At 33.6% G+C, this 19,787-nt stretch overlaps 1 protein-coding gene across 1 annotated transcript in view; it reads left to right on the top strand.

The window, feature by feature from the left end:
* Window positions 1–16,731, top strand: part of LOC127549580 (potassium channel subfamily K member 16-like) — a 42,713-nt gene extending 25,982 nt beyond the window's left edge. Inside the window, exon 5 of the mRNA XM_051977751.1 lies at window positions 12,904–16,731. Coding sequence (XP_051833711.1) covers window positions 12,904–13,238 — 335 coding nt within the window. The 3' untranslated portion in view covers window positions 13,239–16,731. The remainder of the gene's footprint in view (window positions 1–12,903) is intronic.
* Window positions 16,732–19,787: the final 3,056 nt, after the last annotated feature.

Here is a 19,787-nt window from a genome sequence, read left to right as displayed (position 1 = left end):
TGTGACAAAGTCAATTAACATTATTTGCTTTAATGCCTTAATTTCATACTTTCAAAATGGTGGACTAGATCAGTGGTTCTCAAAGTGTGGTCTTGGGAGTGGCAGTTTATGAAACTCTTTCAGAGGGTCTACAAATTCAAAAATTTTATTTCTAATATGATAAATATCTATAAATACAACCCACATAGACAAAATTTTTTGGACAGATCCTCAATAATTTTTAATAATATAAAGATTCTGAGAACAAAAGTTTGAGAACCACTGGACTAGATAATATTTATGTTATCCAGCTTTCTTTTTCTAAAGGGAAGAGACTAAGAGGGAAGGAAAGAAAAAAAATAATTTGGAGATAGAAATTCCTAAGTGCTAGGGCATTATGTTCAGCACCAGCGAAACCCTTAAGAAGCTTACCTTCTTGTGAGAGAAGTTATTGTTCACTTACTTCAATTGTGTCCGACTCTTTGTGACCCCATATGGGGTTTTCTCTTTAAAGATAATGGATACTGTCATTTTCTTCTCCATCTTATTTTACAGATGAGGCAACCAAATTTAAGTGACTTGTCCAGGTTTATATATTCAGTGTCTGAGGCCAGATTTGAACTCAGGAAAAGGATTTCCTTTTCCTTTTCCTGACTCCAGGCCTAGTATTCTTTCCACTTCTGAGAAGCATGAGGCAAGCAGGAACTTGATGCAAGGGTAGGACTTTGAAGTCTGGAAGTTAGAAATGGAGGTAGGATGGGAATGAAGGCTGGCCTGGGCCCTTTCAAAAAGACTCCAGAAGGAACTCAGCAATGGAAGACCGGGGAAGGTCTTACTAAAGGATAATCCACAATTAAAAAGATTTCTTTCAACTAAAAGAATTTATGATGAAATCCACAAAATATTGCCAGCATCCATGTGCCCAACCACAAAATTTGTACAGTTCTTATTCATACTTGCCATAAAGATTAACTCTACATTTTTGATATGTCTCACCAAAAATACCACATTGAGACTGAAGAAATCAATTCTTTTTCTGATCACTGTCAGATATAGGATAATTGAGTGCTAGAGCCATGACTTTCCAACAAATTGTTCTCACAAATATCTTTTCAGAAGAATGAAAGAGAAATTGAATGTTTTGTTGAATCAAAAGAAACCCTCCTTAGGAGCCTTGATTTTAGAGCTAGAAGATAATTTAAAAGTCATTTAAAATAGATCCATGAGGAAGAAACTAAAGACTAGAGATGTGGGGTCTGCCCGAAGTCACATGACTTGTTGTTGCTGTTCCTTCTTCATTTTCAAAGAGGGCCAATGACATAACAGGGTGTTGTCTTGACTTGTGCATGAATTGGATTAAAGTAAGATCACAGAGCTAGCTAGTTACTAGCTGAGTTATTTTCTTTTTCAATAACTACATGATAATGTTTACTATCAGTATCTTAAAAAGACAGAATGTCACAGTGGTCATTAACTGGGGCAGGGCAACCAGAGGGTTTCCCCAGGTAATGGCACCTGGAAAAGTACATTTCTTCCCCACAAGGATTCAGAGACAGGCTTCATTATGTTTCATTATCCTTTGCCAGCCAATCCCTTCCCCTGGGTCTATTTTGCCTTCCCCTTCAAATCCTATAAGTTAGCTTCTCTGGGGGTTGCTCTCATATTATAAAAATAGGTATACCTGAACCATGCTGACTACTTTTCCACCGCAACCTCCTACTCCATTGTACTATCTTCTGTTCAACTCTGTCCCCTCTCTACTGTTTCAGTCCTGGTGAAAGGCATGCTAGTTACAGCTAGTGACATGCCATTGAAACTAGATGCATATGGTAATAATATCTGACCCATATTTTGTTCCTCTGTTAGTTTTCATGCTGAGCATAAACACAATTAAAATATTCTTTTTGTGCTGAATTTCCTCTAGTATTTCCTCTGTCTTAATGATGGGTCAAGCATGCTGCTCACAAGCTGTTCGTGTCATAGTATCCCTGCAGGGCACAACCTTTTATTAGAAAAGTACATAAGGAATCTACAGTTGGTATGGCAACTCACATCATCATGGTATAAGCTGTTCTTTTCAAATGGATTTGGAAGAGGAATTGACTCTATTAACCTCTATTTTAAAATACTTTGATTGTGTTAGAATCTTAAGTTTTCACAATAGCCATTTATTGGATCCATGTGTCCTTGTCCACATTGGAGTGCTTTGTGTCTGAAAAACTTTAAAATGACTTTTTTTTTTTTTAAAGTAAAATGGTATGTTAGAAGGCACATTGAATTCACTGTCAAGAATGATCCGGATTTGAATCCTGTCTCTGTCACTTACACAGATAATGCTAAACTTCTGTGAATCCTAGTTGTACTGGATGAAAAAAATATTCTGATGCCCAAGTTACAAAATTTGGGAAGGCTAGGGATTAAAAAAGAATGACCTTCACTGATTTGGTCAGAATCTGGGTATATGTTTAATTTTTTAAAAAATTAATTAAAAAATTATTTTCAGGTCCATCTCTTCCTTTCACACTTCCAATCCCATTCATAATCACTACTGCCCTCACCTTCAGTTGAGGAAGCAAGAAAAACACCACCCCTGATACAAATATGTATGGTCAGGCAAATCAAATCATCATATTGGCCATATCTTTCTCATCTTTCTCCTTCTATCTCCATCCCCATCCCCAGTCCCATCTTCTGCCCCAAATAATATGTTTAAATCTGCATACTTTAAATTATCTCTCAAGGAATGGGTAGCATATTTCATTTTGAGTCCTCTGGAAATGCAGTTGGTTCTGATATTGATCAGAGTACCTAAGCCTTTCAAGTTGTTTGTCTTTGTATGATTGCTGTTGTTGTATAAATTATTCTACTAGTTCTACTCATTCCATTCTGCATAGGTTCATACAAATCCTCCCATGTTTTCTAAAGTCGTCTCTTTCATAATTTCTTTATTTAATATTTTAACTTTCCCTAGTTACATAAAAAAACAAATGTTTGTTTTAAAAACTTTTAGTTCCAGAGTCTCTCCCTTCCTCCATACTCCTACCATATATGAAGTTATGCAAAACATTTCCATAAAAATCGTATTGTGAAAGAAAATAGATCTCTCCCTACCTTCCCCCCCAAAAAAAACCTTTTTAAGAAAAATAAAGTTAAAAAATATGTTTCAGTCTGTATTCAGACACAGTCAGTTCCTCCTCTAGATATGGATACCATTTTTCATCATAAGTTCTTCAGAGCAGTCGTGGATCTGTAAAGTCATTCACAGCTGATTATCCCACAACATTGCTATTACTTTGTACATAGTACATTTCACTTAGCTTGACTTCATGGACAACTTTCCAGACTTTTCTGATAGCATCTTGCTCTTCATTTCTTATAGAACAATAATATTCCTTCATACTCACATACCACGATTTATTCAGCCATTCCCAAATTGATGGATATCCCCTCAATTTCCAATTCTTTTTCCTGAGAAAAGAAAAAATATTTTTATACATAGAGGATCTTTTCCTTTTTAAAAATCTCTTTTGGGATTCATGCCTAGTAGTAGCATTATTACATCAAAGGATATGTAGGATTTTACAGCTCTTTGAGCATAGATTATATTTTTTGATCATATATCAATTGGGGAATAGTTTTTTTTTTTTTAACAACAAATTTGACTCAGTTCTCTATACATTTGAGAAATGAAGCCTTCATTCTTTTCACAGTTACTATTGTTAACTGTATTTCCCCTGTTTATTCTATTCTCTCTTTCCTTTCACTTTTGTCCTTTCTCAAAAATGGTTTGTCTCTGACTAATCCCTCCCCCAATGTGCTCTGTTCTATCACTCTCTCTCCCCTTCTCATGTCTCCTTTCCCTCCTACCTTCCTACAGGGTAAGATAGATTTCTGTACCCATTTTGAGTTTGTATGTTAATTTCCTCTTTGAGCCAATTCTGATGAAAGTAAGGTTCACCCACTTCTCCTTCTCTTCATTCCCCTCCATTGAAAAAACTTTTTCTTGCTTCTTTTATGGCTGATAATTTACACATTTCATCTCTCCTTTTCCCTTTCTTCCAGTATATTTCTCTCTCACCCTTGATTTTATCTTATTTTTTAGATATTATTGCTTTATATTCAACTCACACCTGTGCCCCTCTGTCTATATGTGCTTCTTAACTGCCATAACAATGATTTATTATCATGATTGTCATCATGATAATAATTTATCATCCTCCCATGTAGAAATGTAAACAGATAAACCTTATTAAGTCCCTTTCCTGATTACCTCCTTATGCTTCTCCTGGGTCCTGTATTTGAAAATCAAATTTTTTATCAGCTCTGGTCTTTTCATCATGAATGCTTGGAATGCCTCTATTTTATTGAATGTCATCTTTTCTTTTGAAGAATTATTACTCATTTCTTCTGGTTAAGTGATTTTAGGTTGTAATTCTAGCTCCATTGCACTCTGAAATATTATATTCCAAGCTTTCTGATTCTTTAAAGTAGAAGTTGCTAAATCTTGGGTTATCCTGACTGTAACTCCATTATATTTGAATTATTTCCCTCTGAATATTTGCAATATTTTCTCCTCAACCTGAGTGTTTCAGAATTTGGATACAATATTACTGGGAATTTTCACTTGAGGATCTCTTTCAGGAGGTGATGGGTGGATTTTTTTTTTTCAATTTCTATTTTACCCTCTGGTTCTAGAATATCAGGACAGTTTTCCTTGATAATTTCTGGAAAGATGAGATCTAGACTCTTTTTTTGACCCTAGTTTTCAGATAGACAAATTTTAAATTATTTATCCTGGCTCTATTTTCTAGTTCACTTGTTTATTCAATGAGAGAGTTATTTTTTTCATGCTTTTGTTTTTTTTTAATTGTTTTTTGATTTTTCATAAAGTCATCAGCTTCCATTTGCTCAATTCTAATTTTTAAGGAATCATTTTCCTCAGTAAGATTTTGTTCTTCCTTTTCAATTTGTCCAATTTGTTTTTTTTTTTAAATCAAATTTAAACATTTAAGTTCCTCATTTGTTTTTTGTATTTCCTTTTTTCACTACTCTTCCCGTTTTTTCCTCTCTCTCTCTCTTCCTTGATTTTTAAAATTCCATTTAAGCTCTTCCATGGCCCGAGAGCAGTTCTTATTTTTTTTGGAGGTTTAAATGTAGGAATTTTGACTTTGTTATTATCTTCTGAGTATAGTAACTTTCTATATTCAGAATCTTTTTTGTTATCAGCTCATTTTCCCAATCTATTATTTAACTTTTCACTTTTTGTGAAAGTAGGGCTTTGTTTCCAAAGTTGAGGGTGCACTGTCTCAAGCTGTTTTCAGAGTTCCTTCTAGGGACCTGATCATAAGACCTCTTTTCTGTCCTGGAACTGTGAAGAGTATCCCTGTTTCACTGTGACCGAAAGTTCTAGTTGCTAACGCAACAGAGACCTTCCTCAGTGCTGATAAAGAAACCTCCCATGTGTAAGCTGAGACTTTCGCTGGTGCTGGGTCTGGGACCAGGGCTTTGCTAGCATGGCTTGCGCTGGGACTGTGTGCGGGACTTGCACCCTTTTGCCACAGACTTTTCCCTGCTGACCTTCTAAGTTATCTTCATCTGGAATGAAATGTATTCTGATATTCTAAAATTTGTTTAGAGTCACTATTTAAAGGAATTTGGAATACTTTGGGGCCAAGCTCAGAGTATCTCTGCCTACTCAGGGCAATCTCTCTGGCTATTCTGGAATTGACTTCCCTCAATTCTTTTAGGTACCAACTAAAATCCTACTTCTGCAGAAAACTATCCTCAATCTCTCTTAAATCTAGTACTTTCCCTTTGTTAACTATTTATTATTTATCCTAAATATAGTTTGCTTTGTATATATTTTGCTTGCATATTTTCTCCATTAGAGTGAAAACTCCTTGAGGATAGGGACTTTTGCCTCTTTTTTTGTATCCCCATTCTTATCACAGTGTCTGGCATATTATAGGCATTTAATAAATATTGATTGATTGATTAATCCAACATGTATGTTATTTGTTCAGCCATTCCCCAATTGATGGATACCATCTCAGAAGAAAATTTTTAATACTATTTACTTTATGTCAGAATTTAATACAAATTAGGTTCCTATATGGAAGTTGGTCTAACGAAGTATAAAAATAATTTAAATATAAAGCTATCACATCTGGGAAGTTTTCCCACAATCTCTAAGTATTATAGCTGGAGGCGATTAATTTTTCCCTCTATTATAAACAGAAGATTAATAAATTTACTATTTTTCACCACAGGCAAGACTGAATTTCCCTTCTTTGAATTTGATTCCATATGGACTTCTATGTCTTTATTTAATTATAAATTCATTTCTTTCTCTTCTGTAGATTTCCTTAAGATTGAGTTTCTACAAAGAGGGTGCCCACAGCTTATTGCAATATTTTGAAAGGATGTACAATCTCATCATTATGGATACTGCCTCTAATAGAATATATCACAATCTAGTTTAGCTTTTTATTCTGTGTTAACTCTTGTCCTATTGGACATGTATTCAGTCCTTATAGGTTTCTTGCATTGAGTGAAAATTGGTGGTTACACATGCTGCTCTCAAATTATTCCATTGTTTTTCCCGTTTATGTCTCTAATAAAATCTGATATGACTGCTCCAGAGTAATTCTTCAATGGTTAAAAAAATGCATCAGTCTATTCACAACTTTCATAGACCTCTCCATTGTCATTTGTGTGATTTGTAACTTTAATTCTTTAGAGTTTGTTAATTTCATGATTTGCAAATGTATAGTATCAAGGGAAATAATATTAATAATGAAAGATAAGCCTTTATTTCAGGAAGGAACATGGGGACATTAAAAGCACTGGACAATTTCCCAAATGCAATTGAGTCAATTATTCTTGTATTAGTTAATTGCCCAATAATGAATACAGTGTTATATGTGAACATGTATGTATGGGCTAAGGAGAGATAGAGACAGAGAAACAAAGACCGACAGAGGGAGGGAAGGAGAGAGGGAAAAAGAGAGAACATATCGTTATACTATAGATATTCTTCATCCATTTGGGTATTCTGTAGATAATTAGGTTGAATTCTTGAATGATTATAGATCTCTTTTAAGTGGCTCAGCATTGCTCTATGACTTGATGCAATTAACACATCATCTTCCAAAGGTAATATTTGGGGGATAAAGAATTATTTATTCCCTTCATTGGATATCTACTATGATAATAGCAAATATCTACAGCAAACATAATATTCTGTTTTATGTCTCTCTTAATATTAGTAATCAGAAAGTTCTTAAACAATTATTTCTGTTATATCTTTTAAAGAATTTTGTTTTTTCCTTCAACTGCCTCTAATTATATCTTATGAGATATGGCTCATAATCTTTCTCCATTTTCCTCTGTTAAATATTGTAACTTAATTTCTATTCTAAACAAGTGCTATCATTGCTTATCAATGAGTTCATCATCATGTTTGCTCTCTAAGAGATTTTCTTGTCTTTTGTTTTTGTTTTGTCTCTTCATTGTCCTGACTGATTTACATTTGTTAGACTTCATTAGAAAATGACTGTAGTCTGTGTTGACAATTATTTTTCTAACCATTTCTCATTTTTCAGTGTTAACATTGTATAACTAGGTCAAATTGGATCTTCAGTGTTCTATATACTATCTTCTCATCTTGCCTAATCCAGTAAGGAGTTTTGTTTGCTCTAATGAGTTAACAGTCCGCATACACATATGACTATTTAAAAAATGACACTCATAATGCAAAGCATTGATTTCTTAATTGTTAGAATATAATAAAAAATTGTGATATTATTCATTGCTTATAGCATTTTCCTATTTTTAAAAGAAAGCTTTCATGATATAAAGATGAGTTATCTATAAACATAATGAGCCTTTAATTACTCTTTTTTCTTACTCCTAAGTCATATTTTTTGATATCTTTTTTTTTTTTTTGCTATTCTTCTTTATGCCTATATTGGCATTGAAGTAACTGAATATTATAGTATATATTGATTTCATTTAGAATTCTTTTAACAAGTTTTTTGGAGAATTTCTCTATCTCCCTAAATTTAATAACAGATGTTGAAACACAAACTGTACTTCTCTCTATTGTATTGTTGCAAATGCTCATTATAAGGATGGAAGTTAGTCTAATGAAATGCAAAAAAAAATTTCAATACAAACCTATCTCATCTGGGAAGTTTTTCACAATCTCAGAATGTTATAATTAGAGGGGATCAGGTTACTATGTATTATAAACAGAAGATGAATAAATTTACTATTTTTCACCCTAGGCAAGATTGAATTTTCATTCTTTGAATTTGATTGCATATGGATTTCTATATCTTTATTTAATTATAAATTCATTTCTTACTATTCTATAAATTTCCTTTAGATTGATGTTCTAAAAAGAAGATATACACACCAATGCCTGATGAACTAGTATCTTATGAAAGGATGTTTCCCATAAAATGTAACCTAAAGCCAACAAAATTCTAAGGCCAAAAACAAAAATTAAAAAAACAAAATTAGCAATTATTCCAGTGCTAATAAAATGACTAAGAATGGAGAAATGAAGTCCCACTGATGGCTGAGAGCCAAAGGCAAAGCCTTATTCCTGAGAGTGTTTTCTCTTTCACTAATGAGCTCAACCTCCAGGGTTTCAAAGGAAAAGTATGCCTTTTGACCATATGCGCTGATGCAGTGTTTCTTGAGATGGGATGAGAAATTTTCTGCAAACTAGGTTTTGGAGAACAGAAATCTCAAAGAGACATATGACTCACTAAGCTTTCCTCCAGTGTCTGCTACTATCTCCACTACTGATACTAAATAAATTACTTAACCTCTCTGTACTTCATTTATCTGCTACAAAATGGAGACAATGAAACTTAAAATCTTTGGTTTTTCAAAATCTATTTGGATGAAAGGTACTATAATACACAAATACCAAAGATTATGGAGAAAACCAAATAAAAAATTCTTGAATTACATATCTAGAACTTGTTTATGTCAGCATTATGTCAGCATTGTTTATGCTCTAACATGTGCCTGTAGACATATTACATTACAAATACTTTTAACTAACTCAGCAGGACCCAAATCATTCAGACTTTACTGGAGACTGGATTACTTCAGGCTAACCAAATGGTATGGTTTAGTTAAAATAGCAGATATACAACTTGGGAAGATATTTTGATCCATTAGCTTGGAAGATTGGTAGTTGTGTTCTGTTATATAAGAAGAAAAAAATTCATTAATTTAAAGCTTTTTTTCCCCCCCTCAAGTTTATTAACAAGGGTTAGTAGACCTTGGCCTTGATGTGGTCATAAGTAAATTGTGTTTTCCCACCAGCTGGCCAGAATAGATTGTTAATAGACAATTGTTTTGTATGGAAACAGGATTTCCACCCACTCCCCCCAAAGCCAGTTCATTAAATACCTATGAGGAGCCAAAATTAGACTGTCCTGGGACTGTATGTGTTAATACATCATTTAAATAAACTTTGTGGATACGTTCTGACTTGACAGGCAACAGGACTCCACACATATCCCAATTGTTTCTTTGGCAGACTCCTAATCGGATGGTTAATGTTCTTACTGACAATAACATCTATATTTGAAAGGTTCCAGAAATGAGGTAGGGAGGAGAATAGGGAAATAAAACATGTATAATTCTGTTGTTGGTTATTTCATCAGATTACAAAGAGTTTAGTGATTATAAAAACAATATTATTACTGCACATTTATATCTGCATTAAATGAGGCAGTGATCCTAAATCTAAAGTTATCATAACCTGACAGAGTGAAAAAGTGAAATTCTTAAGAATGCAAGCTTATGATAATGATGATAATTGATATTTATTACAAATGGAAATAGATCTGAGTCTATGATTACTTTTGTATGGGTACTCCCAGTGAGAAAACTTTCTTTGATCTCCTGAGAAATCAAGCAAAACTTGTTCAAAGTCACATACCCAAAGTGAGTCAGACAAAGTCATCTATTCCAGGTCTTCCTGATTTTAAGGCTGGTTCTCTAGTAAATATGCCATGCTTCTGGAGACATTTATACAGTGCTTTAAAATTTTCACAAGGACTTTATTACTGTAGTTGTTTTTCCTTCATTCTAGAAAAGGGTCATGGCCCCAGGGAGATGATACCATGACATACAAGTAAATTGGATTTAAGTGAGGGAGGACCATGTAAGGTCACCTGCCTCACTTTCTCCTCCAGAGTCATCTGGATTCAGTGATCAGATACAAATCAGAATGACTGGAGATGGCCTTGGATGCAGTGGGAAACCTTGGTCTTTTTAAGCTAAAGTCTTTAATAGGTTTCTTATTTGAATACTTTAAGAACTCTCCTTAAATATCCCAGCACAACTACATTATGGCACCACACTGGACATGTGCAGCTGTAGAACATCACATCACCACATTACCCTAAGTATACTCCAACTAGATAGAGCACATCATTACATTACATCAAGTATGTGCTTAGAGAACCACCATCTCACACCTAGTAGGTACTTAACTGCAAGCACCCTGCTGTCTTAGACTCAAGTACACCCTTTCAGAGTTCCTGTATATATATAATTATATGTAATTATATAATTTATATATACAGATATAAATTTTCATATAATTAATATTATTTATAATAAGATATTATTATCCTTATTTTACAGATGAAGAAATTGAGATTCAGAAATTAAATGACTTTGCCATTGTCACCTACCTAGTAAGCTAGGTAAGCAAGCAAAGATAGGATTTGAACTTGGGTCTTCTTGGGTTCTAAAACTCTTTCCACCATGCCCAGATGAAACAGTATATCATTCTTCCCTTAATATGAATCTATTTCGAAACAATTTTCTGTTACATACACACAACCTCTCCATATGTGTGTATACATATGTATGTGTAGTATATTGTATGTGTGTATATATGCATGTGTTTACTTTATTATTTTATTTTTCCCTAATTAAATATAAAAACAATTTTTAATATTCACTTAAAATTTTGAGTTTCAAATTCTTTCCCTACCTTACCCCCATCATTGAGAAGGTAATAAAATTTATATAACTTATACATGTACAATCATGTAAAACATATTTGCATATTAGTCACATTGTGAAAAAAAAGGTAAAAATAAGAAAAATAAAGTAAAGAAAAAGTATGCTTTGATTTACAGACTCAATAGTTCTTTCTCTTAAGATGGATAGGATTTTTCATCAAAAGTTCTTCAGAATTGTCTTAGATAATTGTGTTGTTGAGAATAGGTAAATCATTCACAGTTGATCATCATATAATAATGCTGTTATTGTATATAATGTTCTCCTTCACTTTGAATCAGTTCATTAAGTCTTTCTAGGTTTTGCTGAGAGCATCCTGCTCATCATTTCTTAGGGTACAATAGTGTAACACACAAAATATGATATATGTATTTATTTTCATTTCTGACTTTAAAATTGTAATTGATTACATTGTTATATATTTGAAATGTTAATTGTGTTCTTAAGGGACCTCAGAGAAAAAGCACTCAAAACCAAGCATCTGGGATAAATACATTCCAAGGGACCCTTTCAATCTGGGAATCAAATGACAGCTTTTTTAACTTTGAGTTTTGGATAATTTGATTTCCATAAGCTGAGTTATATTTTTCTAATTAATGGACATTTTCTTTTTTTTTTTTTGACATTTTCTTTTTTAAAGAAACTTCCTTTTCATTTTTTATTGGTTTTCAATTGGAAAACTAAACCAAAAATCCATATTGGTATTTGGGAGACTTGGGCTGTGATCATGTCCCTGATCATATTACTAACTCACAGGGAAAGTCAAAAACTTTGACTTTGGGCTAATTTGAGGCCCAGTTTCGGCACTATAAAATTTCTAAAATCTGTTCTATTTCTTAAAGTCTATAATCAAATCAATTAATTATCCTTATGTGAGACATTGTTAATATCTTCTAAAGTCTTACTTTGATGATTTGGAATGTAAAAATGCTTCTGGATTATTGAAGGTATAATAATGTTGGTATAAGCTTTAGTAGCAGATCCTAAGAACCTGGAAAGGCTTGTTCTGGTGAGAGATTGCAAGCTGGTCAAAAGACAGTCAGTCAGGAAACATTTATTAAATACCTACTATCTGCTAAGCATAGGTAATACAAAGAAAGGCAAAAGATATTCTCATGGAGCTCATAGTCTAATGGACATTCAAGCAGTTTTCAACTATGTACAAAGAAGCTATGTACTAGACAAACTGATGGTAATCAGTAGAGGAAAGACCTCAGAATTAAGGGGACTTGGCAAAAGCTTTCTGTAAATGTAGGCTTTGAGCTGGGATTTAAAGGAAGCTGGAAGGTAAGATGAAAAAAAGACCAGAAGATGGAGAGTTTGGTATGGGGAACAGTAAGAACTCCAGTATCATTGGAGCACAGAATTTGGGTAGTTGGAAGAAAGTGAAAAAGGAAACGATATGATTCAGTCGATAGAGCAACAGGTCTAGAGAAAATCTGAGTTCAAATATGTACTCAGATACTAGATATATAAACTTGGGCAAGTCACTTAACACTGTTTCCCTCAGTTTTCATATTTGTGAAATGAAATGGAAAAGGAAATGGCAAACCACTTTAATATTTTCCCCAAGAAAACTCTAAATGAAGTCATGAAAAGTTAGCAACAATTTTAAAGTAAAGGAAGACTGGAAAGGTTCTGAACCAATTGATTTGAAGATTATGAAAGCCCTTGAATGCCATCTGAGAATAATAATTGCTAAGGTGTAATGTTCTGGCTAGTTTTCTAGTTCTTGGACCAGCCTTGGTCTCAGCAGAATAATCACCACTAAACTTTAGTTTGGAAACTGGCATGTGTATGAATAAAGAAACACTAAAGTCAACTTTTATTGATTTGCCTACATGTTTTACTTACTACTTCTAGGTGCACAGCCTGGGAAATACTACTGTTCCTATTACAAAGCTTTGGTGGCCATCTGGATTCTCTTTGGCCTTGCCTGGATTGCACTTCTGTTTAATTTGTTGATCAGATTTTTGGAAGACACAGAAAAAAAGATAGCTGAGGACCTCCACAAAATGGGAAAAGCAGGAAGAGAAAATGGGAGAAGCCTGAAAAAATGCCAGTGTGCCAATCCTTCTCCTAATGAGACCTTTCCACTTTCCAGTAAAGAAGGTTCTCAGAAATTTTTTTTTGAAACAGAAGAAAAAGACAATAGAGAAGAAAAAGAAATCAGCTTTCTTTGTGAAACAGTCTTATGATATTCCTTGAACTGAAATTATATTGTGGTGTTTGGAGAGCTGTGTTTTGTAGGTCACATTGAGAAGAAGATGATAATCATAAAGAATTGTGGCATTTTTATTAAGCCTTTTTCCCACAAGCTTCTATAGTCACAATGACAAATGTGATAATACTTGTGATTGACAGGATCCAATTCTGTGTCATGGCCTTAGATATCTTCTTTTTCCACTTATATTTTTAGTATTTATATAAAAGAGGAAAACTCACATATATATGTATATACATACATATAGATAGAGATATAGATACAAATATATAGTTGGGATTTTTGAATTGGTTAAATATTATTGAAATAGGGGGTGTTTTGAATGGCAAATATTTAATTGGTGAAGTCATAGTAGTCTCACTTTGTTTTGCCATTGTGACACAGAATCATAGAAACAGACTCTAGAAATCACCCTCATTTTTCAGATAAGAAAACAGAACCAGGATAGATAGGTGATATAGCAAAAACAAAACAGAAAAGAGGCAAAGTTAGGTCTTCATTCAGTTCAACTCAACAAGCATTTATTGGTTTTTTTAAACTTCTTATTTTCAAAATATACGCACAGATAGTTTTCAACATTCACTCTAGCAAAGCTTTGTGTTCCAATTTTTTTTCTCCTTCCCTTCCCCCCAACTCCTCCACTAGATGGCAAGTAATCCAATATATATTAAATATGTGTGATTCTTTTATACATATTTCCACAATTATCATGCTGCACAAGAAAATCAGGTCAAAAGGAAAAAGAAATGAGAACGAAAACAAAAAGTAAAGAAACAACAACATAAAAGTAAAAATACTATGTTGTGATCCACGCTCAATCCCCACAGTCCTCTCTCTGGGTGCAGATGGCTCTCACAAGTCCATTGGAACTGGCCTGAATCATGTCTCTTCAACAAGCATGTATATAATTGCCTTCTATGAACAAGGTACTATGTTACACTCTGGTGATTTAAAAAAAAAATGCTCTCCACCTTCAAGGAACTTACATTGTTCTTGAGGGCATACTTAGGTTCTTGCTGTCACCTATAACTCCTTCCTCGTAATTCAGGAAGAAGAAATGGCTTTTTTAGCTGGTTAACCTCTCCACCTGTACTCTTGAACTCATTCCCTTCTGTATTCTTTCTTGCTTGTGCAATTTCAATCTTTCCTGCTCTATCTCTATTGATCTCTTTTCTACAGTCCTGTGTGTGGCAGGGAGGGGTGGAAGTCTAGTCTTTACCAGTCTAAAAAGCAAGCAAACAAAATTCTTCTATTAACAGTTCCACCCTCTTAAAAACCTTTTCTATCTTCTTCCTCCCTCTTAACTACCACACACCTAGAAAGAATACTCTATACTCAGCCTCTACTTCCTTGCAATGCATTCACTTCTTAGCTCCTTTGCAAAATAGCTTAAATATCTGAAACAGATTACTAATGACTTTGTTATCTCTAAATTAAACAACCTTTTTTCCATCCTTAGTCTCCTTGACCTCTCTATGGTATTTGACACTGAGGGCAGTGTTCCTCCCTTCCCAGGGTTTCCATGTCACTACATTCTCATCATTTTCCTTCCAATATCTCTTTGTCTGGCTCCTCATTCTCATCCCGCTCTAAACATGAATGTTCCAAAAAAAAAAAAATCTGTCCTAGTCCCTATGCTCTATTCTATGTACACGCTGTTCCTTGATGAATTTTTCTACTCAGCCTCGATTGTCATCTCTATTCAGATGATGACTCCCAAATCATAATCTCAACTCTTAATCTTTTCTCCAGAGGCACAGACAATATTATATTTCCAATCATATGCTGGGTAGCTTCACCTGTAATTCAACATGTCTAAAACTAATTTCTTTTCTTCTACTAAACTTGCCCCTTTCCTTAATTTCCCTACTTCTATTAATTACATCAGGATCAATCCTTCAAATCAATCATCTCATCTTTGACTTTTCTTATTTCCTTGTATCACTTAACCAATGAATTTCCAAGTCTTGTTGTTTCAATCTGTACAGCTTGTCACAAATTTGGCTTTTCTACTTCATTCCCATTGCAGGTAACTCTTGCCAACTCTGTCTTCACATCTCTCACATTGTCCCTTTCCTTCCATTTACACAGCCACCAATCTTATTCATCTATTACCTGGGTTATTACAACAATCTATTCTCTTCCAATTTCTACTCTCTCCAACTCTTCTATCTCCACCTGGCTGAAAAAATAATTTCCCTATAGTGTTTTCCTATGCTATCTAAAAAAAAAAAAAAAAAAGGAAACTTCTTAACCTAGTATTTAGAGCCTTTTTGCAATCTGGCAACGACCTTCCTTTCCAGATTTATTATATTTTACACCCCTCCCTTACATTCTTCAAACTCTTTGAGTTTGGAATTCTTTTAAATGATCTTCTCATTTTTATTTTAAATCTTTTATAATCCACCCTTCAAATAATTGTCCAAGTAACCTTTTTAACACATCAATATGATCATATCACTCCTCTCTTTAAAATCCTCAATGTCTATTAGGTAAATTATATATTTCTGATCCAACTTTTTAATTTTATGGATAAGGGAAGTGGGCACAGAGGTCTTATTACTATGATTCTATCCTACCTGATTAGTCTTACATAATACTGCTTGCGTTCACAGTTTACCTTACAGACAAATTTGATTACTTTCCAATTCCTTTTTTCATTTTTGACTTGTCCCAGATCTGTACCTTTGCTCATGCACCTCATGATACCATGAAGAAACTCCCTCCTCTACCCTAAGGTATTCTTGAGAATACCTCCTTATTTCAAGAGCCATCTCGGATGTTCCTTCCAAAATAAAGCTTTCCCTGTTTTATTCTCATTCATGTTCAACTTTGTCAAAACACTTGCCCTGCAATTCTTTGCATTCATCTCAGTCTCCCTTAATTTTTTTTTAAAAATTGGTTTTTTTAAGCAACAAAAATCTGCTTTTTTCCCTTTCAACTTTCATCCCAGGCATTTAAGAACCCAGCCTCTTTCTATTAGGGCTAATTATCCTTTTGGTTGTTAGCTCCTGCAGAAATGGGCTTAACTATATTTGTATTCCCAGCAATGATCATAGTATCTTGCCCAAAGTCATTTAATAAATGTTTATTAAATTGAATTGATTTGTATGTTTTTGTTGAATGTAACCAACACTTGGTCCTCCATAGATTGCTACTTTTTTTGGTTATTTTATTGCATTTTAATGTGGCTCTGTTTTTTTGTCCTTCTTTTACCAATGTTTTCTAGTCTCTGCAAAGAGCTCTATGCTAGAAAAATAGAGAACCTGTATAGCATCATAATGTCACAAATAGGAACAATATTTGTATTTAAGTTCATATACACAGAACTCATCCATTCAACAAATTGTATTACATGACACCATCACATTTAATGATTACAGGGAAAGTCGTCTTAGTTATGCAAATAAAAAAAGAATATAAATATAAAAATAAAAAACAAATAAATAAAGCATCTTTCTAAGACAGTCTTCTTGGAGAGGCAACAGTCCTTAAGAGATCTTTTATTAATTTGAGATTATTTCCTCTCCATCTCTATTTTTTTTTCTACCCTGACCATCTTTCCCAACCTCCTTCCCCCATCCATCCATCCTGCTAACCAGAAATAGAATGATGGCCCCATACTTCCTGAAAAAATTGTAAGCACCCATTGCATAACAAGAGGTTTGAGATTTGGGGCCCCTGAGAAACACACAAAAAAAACATTGAAAACTTTAGGCACTTCCTAATTATATTTGTATAGATATTTCTCACAAGTGCTCCTGGGGTTCTGCCAAGTAAGACAAACATCAACATGTTAGCTTTCCAAACACATTAGGATCTCACCCCTTTCTTATTCTTGTTCAGGACTGCTCACTAGTGATAGAGTATGTGTTTGACAGGCAGTAAGAACTTCCCAGAAGCTAGGTCCTGAAAACATCTCTCCAGGTCTTTCACAGATTTTGAGCCTCAAAATGAAACTCTGGAAATTCACAATGTTCCAGAAAACCAGTAGGGCCTCCCAAATGCAGAGCTAACTGACAAAATCTGAGTCAAGTTCTACATCAGAAATTAAAAACCATGATAGCAAAAGAGAAGAAAAACCATATTGTTGTTAGATACAATAGCATCTCCTTGGTCTATAACCAGGCAGCTTTATAAGCAATGTTTTAAATTTACAAGTTTGCTGTGGATATATTAGGAAAGGATCATAGAATCAGAGTAGTTAGCCATAGAGGTAACTTTCGAAATTATATAATCTAAACTTCTCATTTTACAGATAAAGTAACTGAGTCCCAACAACTTGATTATAACTTGGTAGTAAATGATTGACCTTCTTCAAACACTTAATCTATCACTCCCTACTCTGCCTTTCCAAGCACAGATAGTGGAACATATCTGCTTAGTGTATAAACAAAGACAAAGCTGGTAGAAAATCTGGTGGAAGGGAGGACTTTGATCATAAATGAAAAAATAATTAGGTATGTCATTGGTAAATTTGTATTTGGTCACACATATGACCTCAGGATTGTGTCTACAATGGAACTAGCACTTCCCTGATAAAGTTTGTATTCTCCTATCCACATTATGGGAAGATTCTACTTAAAAGAAGAAAAAGATAACCAGTGTACAAATTGACTTATGTGATCGCCCCCCAACTTCCCTGAAGCTTTCTTCCTCACCCTACTCCCACCCTGAACCAACAAAAGGTAAGTCTAGGACAAAACAGGACTTCATTAGCCACAGATTCCCTGATTCAGCTTTCTGGTCATCTAAGAACATAAAAAGTCTGAGCCATGTGAAATTTAGGTCCATCAGATTTGGTGTATATCCAAAGCCTGTGTGAATAAAGTCACATGCCATACTGTTAAGCTGATTCATTTCTATATAGAGACCAACTAAATGTCACTATATCTTTTTTTAATATCCTTTCTGGATTAGTGCAAATATAAATGTTCAATCACTTTTTAGTGCTTCATTTAGTTGCAACATCAAACCTGGTCCAAGAAGGTTTTGGTGATAAAGTTGCACCAGAGTTTACATGAAAAACTTTAGAGATGACAATTTGAGTTTTGAGATTTCAGATCTTTCACTGATGAAATCTCTGTCTCAGCATGTAAGTACTATAAAAATATCTTATTTCATTTTATTAAAAAGCATTTTTTTCCTCCCTCATTAAAAAAAGAAAACCATTTAAACAAATATGTATAGTCAAACAAAATAATTCCCTCATCTCTTTCCAAAAATGTATGTCTTATTTTTCAACTTTTCTTTTTTAGAAGGTAAGCAGCATGCTTCATTGTTGGTCCTCTGAAGTTATGATTGGTTTATGATCAGTTTCTAATTCTTTGTTATCACAAAAAGAGCTGCAATACATTTTTGAGGGGTACAAATGAATTCTTTCTCTTTCTTTGGATTATAGACAAGTTTTGGTATTAGTCACCAGCCTTAGGGACTTTGGGGGCATAATTCCAAATTGCTTTTCAGAATGACTGAACCAGTCCCAGATCCATCAACAGTGCATTGATAATTTACCTGCTTTCCCATTACCCTTCCAACATTTGTCTTTCCTTCTTTTATCATCTGAATGTAGGTGTTTTAATAAGCTACAATAAAAATCATCATGAAGAATCACATTTCCCCTAAAACCTATACTACATATTAAATAAAATTATGTACAGAAACAAGTTTGCTTTATGAAATAATACATAACAAATTTAACTAAGTGTAGAATCATAGAGCCAGAAGCAATATCAAGATAGTGTCTGGTCTAACCGTGTGCCTTTCGGCAGATTATGATCAAAATCATCTAGGACAAATGTTGCATAAGGGCATGGGAAAGGCAGTATTCATTTGTCAACTGAATCCTAAGGCTTGGCAGAAAATAAAAATAAGTGCTGTGCCAATTCTAATAACTTCATTAAATGCTGCCTGTCATTTTATGTGAAAAGATCACATAATCATCTGTCATTTCATTAGAAGAAGCTGTACTTTCTTAAATGTTGCTTTACCTTAGAATTTAATGCTAAAATAAGTGAATGTTTACCTTTTACTTTTAATTTGCTAAACAAAACCCAGTTTGCTATATGAATTTTCTTCATCTTCATTCCAGATGTTTGAGGGAGGATTGGAATAATATTTGAAAACCAGAAATTTTTCAGCAATTAGTTGAAATTTCAAACAGCATAAAAAAAAGAATATTCACATTTAGAGATGACAAAATTAAATCATTTTGCTTATGTCCCTAGGTACTATACTAAAAAAAACATTTTATCCATCCATTCATTCATGTCTACATATATAAATATGCATATGTATATGTAGCTTATATATATATACACATGTGGGTACATATGTAGCTTATACATATACATTCATTTATAATATAGTCTTTATGCATATATGTGTAAACACACATAGACATATATAATATACCTACATTCTCTAGATTACATTCTTTAGTACTTGTTCTAATGTGAAGAATTCTCTGGTCTACTTCAGATAGCCTAATGAGCAAAAATATTAAAATGTTTTAAAAAGAAAA

Source organism: Antechinus flavipes, chromosome 2, assembly GCF_016432865.1.
Source record: "Antechinus flavipes isolate AdamAnt ecotype Samford, QLD, Australia chromosome 2, AdamAnt_v2, whole genome shotgun sequence".
Lineage (NCBI taxonomy): Eukaryota > Metazoa > Chordata > Mammalia > Dasyuromorphia > Dasyuridae > Antechinus > Antechinus flavipes.
This window is presented reverse-complemented; position numbering and strand designations above follow the sequence as displayed.